We start from the raw sequence: 17,556 nt of genomic DNA on the forward strand, positions 1-17,556 counted from the left end.
CTCAGCCCCTCAGAACGGGCTGAAGAGGTAAAGGAGTGACAGCTTTAGAGGCTCTGTGCAGGCATTCATTTACCAGTGAAGCCCCAAGGGCAAGCAAAGGCAGTCAGAGAGCCTGAACTGGGCCACCACGGGCTCAGCAAACCTCGCCTTTTCTTTTTTAAGGTAAGGATGAACAAGCTAAACATTGAAGCCACGTGGGAAACACATTGCCACCGGAAACACAGCACTTTCTTGCTGAAAGAAGGGGGGTGGTGGTGGGTGGGGGAAGCCGAGCATCTCCAGCCAACACCAATAGAACATTGTCAGAGAGAATTCCACCTCTTGACGCACGTACAGAGAACGTCCTTCTGGGGCAGAACATGGAAACTTTAGTTTTTGATGGATAGTGGTTTCATGCCTCAAGCCACTTGGACTACAAAATGAATAGATTTTAAAAAATAAACACAACGGAACAAACCCCAACCCCAGATCGTTCCTCTGAAGGGGCCCAGCCCTGCTTTTCTGACGAGAAAAGCTCTACTTGACGTGCTTTCTCCACAGTTTAAGGGGGAAGCGGTGGTTCGGTGCCTGCCTCGCCGGCCCCTCACGCCGCCTGGCAGCCCCAGGGGTGTCTGCCGTGCCCGGGACACCAGGGCTGCCGAGCCAGCTGCTGCGCCCAGCCGCTGGCACCGCCGGGAGCGGAGCGGCACCGCGAAGTCGCTGCCACATCGACCCCTCCCCGACCCCTCACAGGCTGCGAAATGGCGGCCGAAGGGGCGGCTGGGCGCTGCAGAGCTGCTCTGGGCGAGCTCAGCCCCGTGTAGCGGCAAGCCCACGGCATCGTCCCCACGACCCCGCTCTCAAAATGTCCCCCGCCGGCCCACGGGCTGGCGACTACAGCTCCCAGGACGCAAAGGGGAGAGGCGGAGCTGGACGGGGCAGACAGCGGCCTCTCCCCGCTCTGCCCGCGCCGCGTTGCTCGCTGGAGGCTGTGGTCTCGACGCTGCGAGCTGCAGCCCCGTGGCGGCCGGTGGGGACTCGGTGTCCCGGCGTGCTCCGGGCGGCGGCCTCAGGCGGCAGGGAGCGGCGGGAAAGGCGGGCGGCCGCTGCGGCGGCGCTGGGCCTGTGCGAGTGTGGGGTATGGGACGCTCCGCTTCTCCCTTCGCTTCTCGCTGTGGGCCCGGAGGTGGTGGTGGGGCTGTCGGCCTCTGTGCGTGGCGCTGAGCAGGAGCGGGGAGCTCCGGGCATGCCTGTGTCGAGTGGAGAAGCTTACGGGGGTTAGAGGAGTGTGGCAGCCCTCAGGGGTGCAGAGGCCTGCAGGCGGTTGTCTGTCTCCCGGCCGGGGGATGGGAGCAGGACCCTGGGAAGACAGGAGGGGCGGCTGAGGCTGTGGGCCTCACCCGTCCATGTGGGGCAAGGCCGCAGATTGTCGTTTCCCGCTGCTTGGGTTGGGAGCCTGCTGGAGGCGTGGGCCAGCCCCGGGAGCTGCTGCCCGCCCTTGGTGTGACGGCGCCTGTGGGGCTCGGCCTGAGCGGCCGTGCTGTGGCTGGCGTGGGATGGCTGACAGCAGGCCTTGCTGAAGTGCTGTCTGCAGTGAGGGCAGACTGCTGGCCGTGCATTAGGGTGACTCTGCTGTGTGCTTCTGTCACAGGCTGCACGAAGACGTACAGAGCCTGTTTGAGTAAGACCGTGATGGAAGAGCCCAGTGGGGACCATCTCATCCAGAGAGACACCATCTTGTCCCAGTTGTGCTGTGCTCACGTAACCATCACGAAACTGTGAGTCTGCTGGTGTGCTGTAAGGGGTTGGCTGCTAGCCATGTTCGACCTAAAACATCTCCTTCAGGAGCAGAATGTTTCCTTTCTCTGCAGCTGCCCTCAGACAGGAGATGGCCTGGTTCACAGCCTGTGCTTAACACTTAAGCAGTCTGAAAGCAGCTGTCCTAGTCAGCTTTGTGCTTCGGTGCCTTTTGGGCCGTAGCTGTTACTTTTCATGGGTTGTAAAACTAAGCAGAAGAATGTACAATTTTCAGGTGGTTATTTAGGAGGTTATGCTGAGGGCAATTCAGAAAATCATTGATCAGATTCTTTTTGTCAAAGACCTTGCATGGAGCACAGCCTTCAATCTGTTGAATTCTTCAGAGCTTTAATGCTTCATGGGGATCTGTCCCTAGCCTTTCTTTGAAAGCAGAACTCTGTGGCATGCATGGTCTTGGAACTTTGCATTGCTCAGTGCTTGAGATGCGTAACTACGACATTTTCTTAGCCACATTTCACACTGTTCATTCAGCGGTGGTTTACTGCATGTGCAAATGACAGCTTTACATTTTAAAACCTCTCTTCTCTACAGAACAAGGTAGGCAGTGCAGATGCAGAGACTGAATGGTGCCTCCCTTATTGGGCTGTGTGTTGTTCTTTTGCCAGACATCCAGGAATATCTGCAGACTTTTATACCAGCATGAGTTTGTGTCAGATTTAGAACTCAATTCTGCAGCTTCAGATGATACAGGGGGAATTATTTTTAAAACTCATTTAGAAACTACATTTCCAGTATCTTGATGGAAATGTTTGTTTTCTAGGGTGGAAGTGCTGAGATCTTTGGTGGCTTTAACTGACCCTCAGGAGGGGAAGCTGACTCAGTCTCAAGAGAAAGTGAGTGACTAACAGACTTTTCATGTCTGTTTACTGCATCTTTTCAGCAGAACCTGTAATTAGGTAGTTGAGCTTATTCTAATAATATGTTGGAACTATTTCTGTGATCTATTTTTTTATGAGCTAAACTGAGGTCTGTGTTTGCCAACTCTGCTTCTGATTGCACAGCAAGTGTTAGTGGGCTAATCAGGTGCCCTGGTTCTGTGACATTCCCTTCCCAGAGGTGCGGAGTGACTGGGGCATTCCAGCCAGCACTGAAAGTTGGGCTTCAAGTCACATTCTCTTTGTTCTGACTAAAGGACCTGCTCTTGCAGACCCTTGGTGACACCCTCTCCTTGTTTTCATGTACAAGTATGCCATGTGTGATTATTTTTTTTTAATCCAGTGGGATTGGTTTCTTGAGCTGGCTCATTTTCTGATTGCAGGAATTAGTAATGACATCAGAGTTTAAACCTAAACAGAGCGGAGATTGTACTCCTTTGTTGCTTTAAAGCAATCCTGAAAGTGTGGCCTTCATATTCTTGTGCTACTGACCTCAATCAGTGATAATATCCTTTATAACAGGCGGGATGTGATGAATACTGGGACAGGAGGTACTGTGGCTGATGAAATGAAGGATCCTAATGGCCAAAAGAAAGTGTGAGAGATGAGGATATGGATTTTTCAGTGGATTTATAGAGTTAGAAATGCAGGGTATCATTTGAAGAAGTCACTGTTGTTTCTTGGCAAGTGTGTTAAGATAGTTATGAGGCATTCATGTGTGCTCAGAAGATTCATTCTCATCTTTCAGTAACTGGACATGCTCTAACATCTAATGAAATTTAGTGTGCAACACCATTTTTGAATCCTTCATATTGTTTTCTCAAGCTTTTTGTAAGTTTTTAATGTTAATTTGCATTTGTTCCTGAAATAATTTTGGGTTTTTTTAAGCAAAATGGCTCAGGAATTCCTGAAGTAGAGCTGCCTGTTACCCTGCAGCAGTGGTTATTTTGCACCACACAGAGTGAGTCTCATACTTGGTTCTCATTTCACAGTTCAGTTTTTATGCTCCTTTCTGTTCTAGACACTAAACTTGCCAGTCACTTGGAAAAACATACTTGAAGCTGTTCCTGGACCTGCTCCAAAGGCCTCAGTGGAGTGACAGCCCAAAGATGGGAGATCAGGAAGCAGGTGAACCCTTCCTGGGGATAGTGGCTGGTGGTGCCACAGACTACGAAGGGGTTCTGCCCTCAGACACGGTGTCGCTCAGCGATTCTGATTCCGATGATTTGGGGTTAGCAGATGAAGCCGAGATTGATACAATATCTGCTGAGGAGACATCTGTAGATGATGGGGACTGCAAATCAGGGGAGGCCCCAGCCTCTTCAGACAGCAGTCACAGGTCTCCTGCCCAGCTGTTCCATCTGAGGGGCATGAGTTCTACGTTCTCTCTCCGCAGCCAGAGCATTTTTGATTGTCTGGAAGAAGCAGCCAAGTCGGCTGTGCCCTCAGTGCCTGAAGATAATGTTGTTGATGGGAGGTTTAAGCGTCCACTGCCTCCAAGCTCTACATCAGAAACCACAGTTCCAGAAAGCCTGGGAAAGCAAGCCAAACCAGTGCAGGTTCCCAAAACCTCTCAAGCAGTGCCTGACTATGTGACACACCCAGAGCGTTGGACCAAATACAGCCTAGATGGAGTTTCAGAGTCTAGTGACAAGGCCAACAGGGCAGTGGCTATGGAATTTCTAGAGGGCCTGAAGAAAAGAGGGGAAAAGCAAAGCTCAGCCCCTCTAGAGAGCTACATCCCTTATTTCAATCAGGACCCTTCCAGCTGTGGAGCTGGGAGAATTGTCTTCACCAGACCAGCAAAACGGGGTATGGATGGACTGGAAAAGAAAACATCAGCTGAGGAGGATGATAAGAAACACTTGAAAACAGATCTGAAAGGAAAATCTCTGAAGAAGACTGATGACTCAAGGGGAGAAGATAAGGTAGAACTGGGGCACCTAGACAGTGGAAGTGGAAAGGCAACAGAGGAGGAGGAGTGCTCAGTGATGGGGGACCTGAGTGCAGAAGGAAAGTTTAGTGCAAGCCTTAGTTTCACAAATGAAGAACCATCAACAGAAACAGTTGGATTCCATTGCAGTAAGAAGAAGAATAGGAAGAATTTCAGACCTAAAGTGGATGATGAAGAGGAGGAAGAAGCCTGAAGGATAGATCATATTGCAGACATCCAGGGACTTGTATTGTCTATGCATGTGCTTTTTTCCTCTGACTTTTTTTTTCTGCTCTGAAATTATGCAATAACGTTTTGTCTTAACAGTTTTCATTGTAGCCACCAGAACATTTCCTGTTGTTAGAAGTGGAGCTGCCTAAAATACATTCCATCTTCTTTCTTCATGAGAAGGCTGTGGGCACCTAATAGTTAGACCCAGCAGGAAAGAATCAGATGTGCTGTGTCTGCCTAAGTAGCTCCCTGGAGAGTGTCCTGATTCTGAAGCAGACAAAGACCAAGATGTGCTAGCTAGAAGGCTGCAAGGATTCCTCCTCACCTCCAGATTTAGAGCTGTTCCCAGATCCTGGAGAACGATGGAACAAAGGTGATGGGCTTTTTAAACAATGAAAGTAAAACCTGGTCTTTGACCAGATGTGATTTTTTGTTTTGGCCCTGTCTGAGGTCATTGAGAGTGAAAGTACAACAGTAGCCAGTCATGAGTTTGGAGGGCCTAGGGGACTGGCTAAAGCAGTATTTGTTTTTTTAAGGTGGGCTTAATATTTCCCTTACTTAGTGTTAGATGATAAAGGCTTTAAAAGCCACAGTGTTTCCTGTGGAGAGGTTCAAGTGTGGATACAGCCTGGTGAGGATTGCCTTCAGCAAAGCCTCACCCCGTTGTGTGCAGGCCAGAATTCAAGAGGTGAGTTAGTTGTTAAGCTGGGCAGCAGCTTTTCTTCTTACTGGTGTGATAGGACATGATGGTTCTGACTGTATGCCCTTTGCAGGTAGCACTGCTTCCACATTGTCTGTGGGTTTGGTGGGAATGAGGTGTTTGTACCAGGACTGAATACTTCCTTGGGGTTCAATAAACCTTCAGTTGTAGCTGTGTTTCTTCATCTCTGAATCATGCTGATGAATGGAGCTATGGAGCATTAACAAAAAGTCTGTTGATTTGAGAATTGTCTTGCATGTCTAGAAGGTTATTCTGAGCTTTTACCATCTTGTAACTTCTCCCTCAAGTCTCATATTTTAGATTGTAAAATTCACATTTTGAACATTTCCAGTCACTTTACAATATCTGGAGAGTTGCCTGATGGAGTGAATCACCTCATACAATGAGTCACAGTAGAATGAATGTCAGAGTAGGTCTTTTCCACCCAGAGTGTTAGTAAGTAAGGTTGAAAGATTAAATCCGTTGAAAGGTGATATGATTTGAAACTCAGCTTAGCTCTAGTCAGTTTGGACTGACTTTATTTTTTCCAGTAGTCCAAATTAACCACCCTAAGTGTTAGTATTTATAGTGAAAGATTACTTCTTTTAGGATTTGTGGTGCTTGCTCAGACTCAGAAGGATATTGGAGGAAGTTACTCCCTTGCAGGGTGTCAGAATCTCATCAGTAACTGACTGTAGGCCCAAATCCAACGTTGGATAATGTGTTTGAGCAGCATTTGGCAGTCGAAGCAGAAAACTACATAAATATTGCTCCATCTTTTGAAATTTATCTTTGAATTTTCAAAGCAGAATGTATTTTCTCATGAGTATATAGTTTGAGATACATTAATCAACAGGTCATTGCTAAGTAGATTGGTTGTCCCAGTGAACAAGTGGAAGTTCCAGATAGGTAGATTTTGGGTTCCAGTAGATGACTGCTGTGCTGATCACAATTTAACAGTATCCATATCAGAATGGAAGCTGCTGTCAAGAGCAGAGCATGCTGGTGGTAACTTGTTTCCTACCAAAAAGTGTAGCACAGTACAAACTTAACTGGTTTGTTAACTTCTGCCTGCCTAGGGTGAGGAACAGATAGGGCAGTAATGAAATTCCATCACTGTTATTGGGGTCACTGAGGTCTGGGGCCCCACTGAGTAAAATGGACAAATGACTGCTCCCTGAGACATCATAACAAGATGAATGTCTATTAATAAAAGGCTTGTGTCAGAAAGGTATTTTTATAGAGCTGAGATATTTCTTTCCACCTCTGGTAGCAGGGAAGGCTTTTGCACAACCTACTTTTAGGCTGTATGGAAGCAGTGTTCTATGTGTGAGGAAACTGCAATCAGTTGGAGCTTATAAAATGTAAGAGCTCAGCCTGTTGCTTCCCCCTCATGATGCTGTTTGTATTATTCCAAAGAAATCTCCCTTTGAAGGCCAGCAGTAATCTCCATTTTATTGTTGCATCTTTTCATGCACAGTTCAAACAAGGCCAGCTGGATTTCGTGTGCTAGAAATGCACGTGCCAGATAACTAATGAAAAGAGGGCCAAAGCAGGCTCAGCTCCTCACACATTCTTGCTTTAAAGTGATTTTATTTTATTGACCTGAGAAAGAAAAGTGAAATGAAAGCAGAAAACTGCTGAGGTGTAGCTGTGGTAGGATGCATAAAGGCCACGTTTCCTTTCACAGAAGCTGTGATGTGTCACTGACACAGACAAGCAACCGAGGCTGGGACCTGGCTGCAGTAGGGTCACCTGCTTGGTGTTTGTAAGGTGACTGCAAAGCCACACTGGAGGACAGCAGGATGAGGTTCCAGCATCCAGGGATGGAGAGGAGCCCTCACTACCAACCATCAGCAAAGGAGTACCTACAGAAGTCAGTGTGGGAATTGCCTGTGGTGAGTGCAAGCACTGGAGGGTGGTAAAGACTCCAGGAACTGTATGGACTGTAATAGTTAAGGTTCCCAGGCCCTTTCCTGTGGAAACTATTTCTTGGTTTCCTTTCTAAGCAGCTCAGAAGTACAAGCTTGCTTTCTTGGCCAAGGAAGCAGCTTGGTTTTAGCGTGTATGTGATCACTCTATAAGGGAGACTCCTTTGAACAGAGAAATGTGGAATTTGCAATGGTTGCAATGGATTTGAGGGTAGTATTTGGAGAACAGAAGCAGACTGTGTTTAGAAAAGAAGGTGGCAGAGTAGTCCTGGATGAGAAAGTATTTTGTGTGGTTCATGGAATGGGGTTTGGAGAAAGAACCAATACAGGAGCAGGAGAGAAGGGGAAAGCCCAGGGAACTATGGAGGAAAACTAAGAAATGCTCAGTGGTGTCAGACACTGACAGTGCTTGGGACAAACACCAGGAGACCTGGCCTGTGGCTGGCCAGGAGATTGCGATTTGACTTCTACAGTAGTTCAGTAAGACAAAAGGCTTAATCTGAGGAAAAGAGAATGCAGTTTAATTGTCAATGAACATGATGTCAGTCTCGGGTTGATCTGCTCGCTTTTCTCCTCCACTTTGTGGCAAAGGCACTTCCACATTGGCATTTGTCACACCTGACAGGAGTACAAAAGCCATGTGCTTAACACCTTAGGAGCATATAACAATAATTGCTTGACAAAGTTTAAAACATTGAAAATAATCCCATATAAAAAGATACTCTAGATTATTGGTTTCCATTTCCTCAGTTAAAAATAGGTGTCTTTGGGTTTTGGCTGTTCAGTTGCTGCTGAACAGACATTCAGATGCCAGGGGAACATGCTACATGGAGGTTTATCTTCCTGGAATGTTGATCATGAAGCAATTTGTGTATGTTTAATAAGCTTCTAATAGAATTAAGCCTAACTTGAGATTAATTTGAGCCCAAGGGACTTGAGGTCTCATCATGTCACAATCTGGCTGAGTTCCTAGCTGCTTCTTTTTCCCATGTAGTGTGTATAGGGTTTGGAGGGCTTTTTTTGGTAGCACTCAGAGGTAGATACTTAAATAGGGCATTAGGTAGTGTATCCAGAATCTTTATTGTGCTGGATATCCTATGCTGGCTGAGGAATAGTCTGCTGCTGGCTCTGCTGTTTTAAACTTCTGACAGCAGAGCCTTTGGGACACAGGACATTATTCTTAATGGACAGAAATAGTTGCAGCTCTGAAGGCAAATGAATTTGTGTTGATTAAAACAATGTGGGAGGGTTGCTGAATTGATTTTCATGGTTACATCATTGACCCAAGAACCCCAAGACAAGCCCTGTGGCAAAGGGATTCTTATTTATATGGTTAAAGTTGGGTGAGATAATTTTAACTTGCACGGAGGTACAGCCCTTTCCCCAGAGCTTTTAAATCTTTGGCTAAAGGTAATCTTTTCATTCTGAAGTATGAATATGTGGCTTCTTTATAGGTCCATTACCTGTAGGTACCTCCTTGTGGGGTTCATTTCCAATCTTTTAACTTGCATTTTTAACTAAACTGTTCAGCTTTCCAGTAGAATCATTTAAAATCACCTTTAGAATCATTGAACCCAACCATTACTTTGCGATTGCTTTCAATAGTTACCTGTATAGTTTGGAGCTGGTTGGTTGCACAAGAGCTTGGGTTTGGACAAAACCTCTGCTATTGAGGAGATAACAGCAGCACAGTAGCCAATCTGTAAAACAGATAGTGATTTCTACATCAGCTCATTTTTGTAGTGCTTCATCTAGTCTTAAATCTGCATGAAAGATGATCTAGGCAGCAGATTGTAACAGCATCAGAGATACCTTATCTATTTGTTTGCTATTATTTCAAAGAGATAGTTGAACAGTCTGGGTGGAAGATTTGTATTTAAATACCTTCCCTTTTCCGTGAATATATTGCATTATCTCAAGCTGGCACAAGCTCTTAAAGCTTTTCTAGTGTGTCCCTGTTGAACTTGGATTTGGTGTCAGCATTGTTCACTGAATAGCGTGGCTTTTTTCAGGAAGCCATAAAGTCGATAAGAGGGGGAGAGAAACAACAGTGGGAGCATTAAGATAAGGAACTTTGAACAAAGCCAAAGTCACACCAGAGAGTTTTAGGGACAAAGAAAACAATAGCAGTTGTGCTGCAGAGCAGTGGGTAATGCTGAGCATTTTCAGAGTGTTTATATTTCAGGGTTTGTCATCAAACAGTGTATGTTGGACTCTTCCCTTTGAGATCTTGTCTGGTATCTAAGCAAATCAGCACAGCTGGTATCCAAGAAAATTAGTCTGGGACAGGTCAGACAGAATATGGGTATTTTCAAAGGTTTTAAAGAAAGAAAGTTGGGAGAAGGAAGAAAATGGAGCAGGGGAAGGTGAAGTGTTTTCTTCAGAAGCATCCTCAATGAGGGGAATAAACACTTGAGTAGGCAAGCAGAGCAAGAAATACTGTATTCCTGTTTCTCCTCTCTACCAGAACTCAAATGTTTCTTTACATGTGATACTGCCAGAAAGAAAACAACAAGGAAAGTGAAGCCACAATACAGCTCCATTCCTCCCTTCCTTTATCGCAAAACAGGTTCTGCCAAGCTACCATTAAAGGAGAGAGACATGGTCAAATCCTAAAGCTAATACCAATGCCTTTTAAGCTGTTGCTTACCTGGGCTTCCATAGCTTTAAATCTCCTCTCGTGTTCTTTCAGGCCAACAAAATATTTAGACAGATGATCCACTCTGTGGAAGCAAAGTAGACATGTTAGCAAAGAAGGAAAGGCCTCCGAAGAAACTAAACCACAAAACCCATGTTATTAGGGCCATAGTTCCTCACTGACAGTTCCATGATGTTGAGACATTCCAAAGCCCCCTAAAAGTTGTGTCCTTTTGAGACACTCCTGCCAGAGCAGCATTTCTGGGATACTACCATGCAGCTACCTAGATAGTCAAATTGCAGATTATAGCATCCTTCAGCTTCTGGTGAGGGAGAACTGGAACACATGGCTCTAGCCACTGTAGAGACTGAGGACAGCAGAAAGGATCCTTAAGCACAGTTGTGTCTCTATAACCACTTCAGTCATAGAGTCACAGAACAGTAGCAGCTGGAAAGGACCTCTAGTCCAAACCTCCTGCTAAAGCAGGGTCATCCAGAGCAGCTTGTGCAGGAACATAACCAGGTGGGTTTTGAAAGTCTCCAGAGAAGGAGACTCCAGAACCTATCTGGGCGGCCTGCTCCAGAGCTCCAGCCCCCTTATGGGGAGGAACTTTCTCATTAAGTTCAAGTGAAATCTCCTGTGTTCTAGTTTGTACCTGTTGCCCCTCATCCTATCACTGGCTGCCACTGAGAAGAGCCCAGCCCCATTCTCATGTCCCCCACCCTTCAAGTGTTTATATGCATTGAGAAGATTTCTTCTCCAGGCTTAAACAGCCCCAGAGTCTCTCACCCTCCCCTCATAAGAGAGATGCTCCAGTCCCCTAGTCATTCTCATGGCCCTCTGCTGGACTCTCCAGTACTTCCAAGTCCTTGAATTGGAGAGGCTAGAACTGGACAGCCTAGGACTACAGCCTCCCTAAGGCAGAGTAGAGGGTGAGAAGAACCCTCTCAGCCTGCTGGCCACACTCGTGTCATGCACCCCAGGAGACCATTTTCCTTCTTGGCCAGAGAGCGCATTGGCCACTCGTGGTCATCCTGCTGTCCATTAGCACTCTCAGGTCCTTCTCCACAGAGCTCCTTCACAGCAGGTCACCCCTCACCTGTCCAGATGAGCTACTAAACATTTAGGTAAGGCTTCTTTTCTGGCTTGGCATTCAAATTCTTTCATCCATGCAGTCCAGAGGGACCATGTTGAGAAGTTCCTTATAGTGTTTCCAAGTCATTGTATTGTTCCCATGCTTTCTGCACTCTTCACCTCTTCTGCCACCCACTCTTTGTTCCTAGCATCAGCTCCTTCCATCTCTCCCTGCTTTACTATTTCAAAGTCTCCTTGTAACAGAACCTGTGTGAAAAAGCTGCTGCTGGGTGGATCTAATGTATTTTGGGACTGGCTCAATGCACAGTTCAAAGAATCCCTTTCTGAGGGTTTCATAACATTCTGAATCCGCTCTGCTACCACCTAGGAACAAAGATAAAATGTCACAGGTTTAGTGGTGATGATCTGAACCTTTTCCAGTCTGCTGCACCTGAAATATGTGAAGCCAGGCTGATTTCTCCTTTTCCCCTCCAAGCAGCAATGACTAAATCATTATGAATTGAGGGTCGATGGAGATGAGAGGGAGAAGAGTATTTTCCAATAACGTATTCAGGGTGGTTTTTCTGGTCTGCAGCTATTCTATGAGTTAGACAGAAGGCTTGTTTTGAAAGGCAGCATGGAAAGAAAAAAAAAAGCAGAAGAACATTTCCACAGGACCCTCTTTTTCTGATGACTTTCACACCTATTGTGCCTCAATTTGAAGTCAGTTTTACCACGGGAGGAAGCAGCTGAAATGTGTTCAAAGCTTCTTTCAAGAGTGCTTTGCTGTCCTGCTTTCAGTATTGCCTTAGATGTTCCTGTTTTCACTGCATGTAACTGCTTTGTCTCTCACTTAAAGGAGCAACCCCTCTGAAAAATAATTTAGGATTTGTTCTTTAGAAGACTAAACCAACTGAAGTGATGTTTCTAGTGGGGAGGTACTTTACAGAAGTATTTAAATAGAGAACCAGTTAAATACAACTGTAGCGACAATATCATTAAGCTCTTTGGAAGACTGTAGTCCCCTGCCGTAAAGCCCCTTCACTATTTCCTCTTCCTCCACCATTTCTTCAGGAATATGGTTTTCAGTGAGTCTGACTGCAAGTCTGGCTGGAGCTCACAGGTTTGTAATTGTATATTCTTCAAGAGTGCCAAAACCTCCTCTGACACCATAGTGATGTTGGTTTCTCCCATTTTCTCATGGACTGCCTATTTCCCAGCTGCATTCTAGCTGCACTCTTCATGCAAGCTTTACAAGCACCTGAAGGTTTGTCTCATTCAAAACTAAAGACTTGTAAGGTGGTGACAAAGACAACCAGGGTGACTGGAGCAACTCTCTGGTAATGAAAGGCTGAGAGACCTGGGGCTGGAGGCTTGAGAAAAGACTGAGAGGGGATCCTTCTCAATACTGATCAATGGCTAAAGGGTGGAGGGCTAGAAGATGGGGCCAGACACTTATCAGTGGCGCCCAGCAACAGGAAGAGGGGCAATGGGCACAAACTAGAACCCACTAAGTCCCACCTGAAGATGAGGAAAAACAGCTTTGGTGTGAGGGTGCTGGAGCCCTGGAGCAGGCTGTCCAGAGAGGTTGTAGAGTCTCCTTCTCTGGAGACATTCCAACCCCACCTGGACATTGTGATCCTGGGCAACCTGCTTTGGGTGCCCCTGCTTTAGCAGGGGTTTGGATTGGATGATCTCTAGAGAGGCCTGTTCCATCCCCCACCATGTTGGGGTTCTGTGTAAGACAGGGGCAATTCCTTGTGATGAAAAGTTTCAGTGAGTCAGAATCACATACTTATTGGATGTGGCCTTCAGCCTTTCTTCATTAGTTTCTTTCCTTTCCTGTTCAAGGTTTACAAGATAATTCTCTTTTTGCACCAGCTCCCACGTTATGATTTTTTGATCTAGGCCAACTGGAAGATCTCTTTCTGTAGGGAAAAAAAAAGGAATGTTATTTTTACTCCTTTTTTTGTTACATTAATAATGGAAGGCTGCTCTGCTAAAGGAAAATGGAACCTTGCCATTGCAGGAGTATCATGCTGGGAAAATGTAGTGCAAAGTAAATATTGTCTACTTTTTTATCTTGTGATGGAAGACAATAGACTTTTTTTCAGCTAACTGCCTGAGTTATCTAAACAGCACAAGCCAATTTCTGTGGTTCTATTTAAATTCATTTACAACCTTACAGAACATCTGATGCATTTTAGCCCCCAAAGCATTTACTGAGCAGGGCTTTATGTTCAGATTCACTTTATCCTTTAAGCTTTTTTATTAGAACAATTATAAATAGGAAGGACAAACTGTGAATAAATCCTTCCACCTTGAAGCATAAAGCTTGTTGCTGTCAAATGTCCCAGCCAGCAGCAGACTTCAGTTTCACAGGAATATTTTGAATTAACCTATTAGTTTAGTATCTCCCTAAAGGTCTGTAAAGGGCACACTTGCTGCATGCTGCACACATGGCTGAAAACTCTTCATCTGGCATACTTGGAGAGTCAGGAGTGTGTCTGAAAGGGAACCTAGTCCAAGGGTGCTGAATTGTTTCCAGTCTGACAGCAGTTCTGCTCCAAAGCCCATTATCAGTCTGTGCATGAGGAGTAAATAAGCTTATTATCAAACACTGTGAAACTAGGTGGGCCAACAGAAAGCCTCAAATACCTTCTGCATTTAGCTCAACTTCATCAACCATTTCAGTCATAACTTTTAAGGCATTGCCATTTCTCTAAGCGTGCTCACTTGCACTCCCTGTCTGTGTATTGGGCAATTTCACTGCTTCTGGTGGACTTGGTTTGTATTTTTAGGGGTGTTGTACTTAATAATTACTAAAACTCAGGAGCAAATGAAATAATTGATTTGACCTATCCACTATTATCTCTTCAGAAATCAAATCCCTTTAACTAATTTGATGGCAACACCTTTGTTGTAATTAGCAACCTGGTCTACTGAAAGACATCCTCGCTCATGGCAGGGGAATTGGAATAAGATCATCTTTAAGGTCCCCTCCAATCCAAACCATTCCATTAGTCTATGAAAATGCTTTGTGGGAAGTTGTTAGAGGACACTTGATAAGCTTTGATCTTCTATTTACACTCTCCTGGAACTCTTTGTTCAAAGTAAATTGTGACTCTCGGCTTAAGGAGATCTCAGCTGCTCTTCTGTTTTTGCCTATGCAGCACAACCTAGGAGAATGTCAGGCTCTCCAGTTGCTAGATGCTTGTTAACAACTCACCCAGGCATTCTTTTTTACATTCTACTTTCTTGAAGATCCTTCTGAGAACCAGAGTTAGGTGGTTAATAATGATAAATGGTGGTGCTAAGGCAGGCCGGCCGTGATACTCCACAATCAGGTTGTAGCGCTGAATCTTCCAGAAGATGTCTGCGTTGCCCTGAACAACTTGAAAGGTGTAACTGTAATTGGGAAGGGGGAAAAAGTATGTCACTGTTGTTATCACAGCTAAATAAGCTAAAGCTTATTATTACAAAATTGAGCCCCATGTTTGCTTTGCAGAAGAAGCAGCAAGCTCAGCAAGTAGTGTTCATTTAATCTGAAGTTTGTGCAAAGTCTTAGACATTAAAACAATTGCATTTGCAGGCTTCAAGTATTAAAAAATACATTAGGATTTGTTTTACTTCTAAATAAAGGTAATTCTGCTGTATTTAGGCAAGATCAGAAAACATGCCAGCTCAGTTCTTCAGCCAAATGGATCATTATTAGCAGTGTTGACATCAAGCATTTCCCCTATGAGTGTATTACCCCTTGAAGCTTGCCAAGTTTACAGCTGCTGTGCACCTGCAGGATTCGGCTGCAGCCCAGCCAGGCAACCAGACTCTTCTGTGCATGTTTAATTGAATTTTAGCAGTAAAAGAGCTTTCTTCTTGTCTTTAATGTGGCTAGGGTAAGGATAATGAGAACTTAAGAGCTCTATGATCATAGAACTCTACCTATCAATACCCAGAGAGTATTCATTAGGGAAATGACTACTGTGTTCCAGAATGAATAGTTATAAACATGGTTGTTCAGTTGAACCTTTGAGCCTGTGTCCTGGTTCACAGAATCACAGAAACATTCCATTTGGAAAAGTCCCTCATGACCACCAAGTCCAACCCATAACCCTACTCTACAAGGTGCACCCTAAACCATATCCCCAAGCACCACATCCAAATTACTTTTAAACACATTCAGGGTTTGTGACTCCACCACCTCCCTGGGCAGCCCATTCCAATGCCTGACCTCTCTTGCTGGGAAAAAAAAAAATCCTAATATCCATTCTAAACCTATCCAGTCACAGCTTGAGATCATTCCTTCTTGTTCTATCACTATTTACCTGTAAGAAAAGACCAGCACCGACCTCTCCACAATGTCCTTTCAGATAGCTGTACACAGCCATGAGGTCCCCCCTCAGCTTCTTTATCAAACTAAAGAAATTGCTTGTGAAATTGCTCTTACCTGAACATAGCAATCAGGAGATTCATAAGGAGAACATTTGTGACTAATAGGAAGATGACCAGGAGAAGTATGACAAGCCAGTTGGCATAGCTGTTAGGACAGGCTTGTGAGTCCTCCTGCAGAGTCTGCAGCGGATTCAATGTGCAGTTCCTGGGACGCATTCGTGATGCTGCAGAGGAAGAGAGAGAAATCAAAGAACAGTTTTGACAGACCCTGCTGCTGTGTGCATTCTTTGCTCTGCAATTTTGGTGAGCAAAATCTCTTTCAACCACAAATGGCAAGGCTTACAAGTCGCTCCTGAGGTTTGGAGTAGTGCATTTTGTAGCCATTTCAGTGCCAATGCCAACAAAATTGATAGCTCCAAACATGCCCTTTATAAAGAACTTGTGACATGGATGGATGGATGTGTATATTGAGTACCTTTGTTGTGAAAATGACAGGACAATGATGCTGTTGTTGGCTAAAATGAGATTTAATCTCAGCTGCATATTTTGTCCTGAATATTTTACAATCATTAAAAACTTCAACCAAACATTGCAGTAGTATTTTTGTACTGCCTGCATTGATTACTAACAGGATGGGAAACAGGAGATCCTCTAACCCCTAATGGGACAGTTCTTTGACTGCTTGACTTACTGAGCTGCTTCCTGCAGTTGAAAGATCATTTATGTGAACTAATATCCAATTTCCTTAATTTTATGAAAGATTAATCATATCACCTACAGGAAAAGAAGTTGCTGTAATGTGCAAGAGGTTTGCAGCCAGTGAAGAGCTCCAGAACTTGGCTGCTCATTCAGTGGCAAGATGCCTGTCACTGCTGGCTTGTTAGTAATGTTCTGCAGAGAGGAGTTGTGTTGAAAAGACTGGGGTTTAGGCTACTTTTGAGTGCCCAAATTCAAACCACCTTTGAGTATTTAGCAGACACAGGTAGTGGGCCCTGCCACTTACCTGTGTCTTTTCAGTCTTCGTGCTGCTACATGTGTTAGAGGAGAAAACTCAGTAAAACCTGGAAATGGGGTTCCTCACTCTAAATTTAAACTACTTTGTATGTCTGAGCTTGTAGGCAAGATTAGCAAGAATGCTTCTGCTGCATTAGATTAGAGGTCTGTCCTTGTGTCCTGTCTCCAGCTATGAATTAAATCTACAGATTTTGAGTAGCATCCTGATATTTATGCTTTTATACTCGCCTCTTTTTCAGTAATAATCCTTTTTGCCCAGTGCCACAGACTGCTTAGAGGATGCACGAGTTACATCAAAACTCACCACAGCTGGGACTGCTGTCACCAGGTGCACTGCCTTGTGTTTATCTACACTGAATTTTATTTGGTGATTTAGCAGTCATAAGGGTCCTCTGGATCTCTTAGTTGTCAGCTTTAGTCTTTATTACCTAGTAAGATAGTTCTGTCAGGAGATTTTGTCCCACTCATTACCCATCTCCTTTTTCCATATGTTTCCTAAAGATGTCAAACAGAATAAGCCCAGAGGACCCCAGAGCAAATGCCTCCTTTCTGGAAGCTGCCTGTGGGGTGAGTTACTTTTTTCTTACGTCTTTTAAGCAGTTATTTATCCAGGTGAAGACACCCTCTGGAGTCTCAATGGAGAGAAGCACACACATTTAGGGAATGCAAGCTCTGACCAGTTTACAGATGAGATGAATCTTGTCCCAGAAAGACTTGCTCCCTTCCAGTTACTGTATGGAAATGAGCAACTGGTTGTGCTGTGTAGACAGTGAAAGTTAAGTGAGATGAATCTCACCCTGCTCTCTTTTCTCATTCAGAGTGTTTCAGCTTTCCTAATGAACATTCTTTTTCTTACTGAGCAGGGTGAACATGAAATAATACTTAGGGATTGGCTTCTGTCTATAGGATTTTTCTAGTTCTATCTATACTAGCTCAAGTTCAAATCCTGCCTTAATATAGCCACAATTTTA

The 17,556-nt window shown here is 44.8% G+C and overlaps 2 protein-coding genes across 3 annotated transcripts in view; one reads left to right on the forward strand and one right to left on the reverse strand.

The window, feature by feature from the left end:
- The first annotated feature begins 1,046 nt into the window (after positions 1 to 1,046).
- On the forward strand, positions 1,047 to 5,706 carry TSSC4 (tumor suppressing subtransferable candidate 4). 2 transcript variants are annotated; one of them, XM_064163221.1, is made up of 3 exons: positions 1,047 to 1,117; positions 1,631 to 1,757; positions 3,694 to 5,706. In XM_064163221.1, exon 3 carries the CDS (start codon positions 3,782 to 3,784, stop codon positions 4,817 to 4,819), a length of 1,038 nt encoding a protein of 345 aa, XP_064019291.1. In that variant the 5' UTR covers positions 1,047 to 1,117; positions 1,631 to 1,757; positions 3,694 to 3,781; the 3' UTR covers positions 4,820 to 5,706. The 2 variants fall into 2 exon arrangements, with proteins under 2 accessions (XP_064019291.1, XP_064019292.1); XM_064163222.1 differs by lacking the exon at positions 1,047 to 1,117 and adding an exon at positions 1,198 to 1,256.
- A 2,161-nt stretch (positions 5,707 to 7,867) lies between these two features.
- The window catches only part of TRPM5 (transient receptor potential cation channel subfamily M member 5), a 48,946-nt gene continuing 39,257 nt past the window's right edge, over positions 7,868 to 17,556 (reverse strand). Inside the window, exons 19-24 of the mRNA XM_064163185.1 lie at positions 15,627 to 15,795; positions 14,409 to 14,587; positions 12,975 to 13,107; positions 10,118 to 10,190; positions 9,077 to 9,167; positions 7,868 to 8,085 (exon numbers count right to left, since the gene is read on the reverse strand). Of these exons, the coding sequence (XP_064019255.1) occupies positions 7,988 to 8,085; positions 9,077 to 9,167; positions 10,118 to 10,190; positions 12,975 to 13,107; positions 14,409 to 14,587; positions 15,627 to 15,795 (743 nt within the window). The 3' untranslated portion in view covers positions 7,868 to 7,987. The remainder of the gene's footprint in view (positions 8,086 to 9,076; positions 9,168 to 10,117; positions 10,191 to 12,974; positions 13,108 to 14,408; positions 14,588 to 15,626; positions 15,796 to 17,556) is intronic.

This window comes from Pogoniulus pusillus, chromosome 24, assembly GCF_015220805.1.
Source record: "Pogoniulus pusillus isolate bPogPus1 chromosome 24, bPogPus1.pri, whole genome shotgun sequence".
NCBI lineage: Eukaryota > Metazoa > Chordata > Aves > Piciformes > Lybiidae > Pogoniulus > Pogoniulus pusillus.

Bases quoted from the DNA above. Each gene is read 5' to 3' on its own strand.
- TSSC4 (XM_064163221.1), top strand. From the start codon at position 3,782: ATGGGAGATCAGGAAGCAGGTGAACCCTTCCTGGGGATAGTGGCTGGT.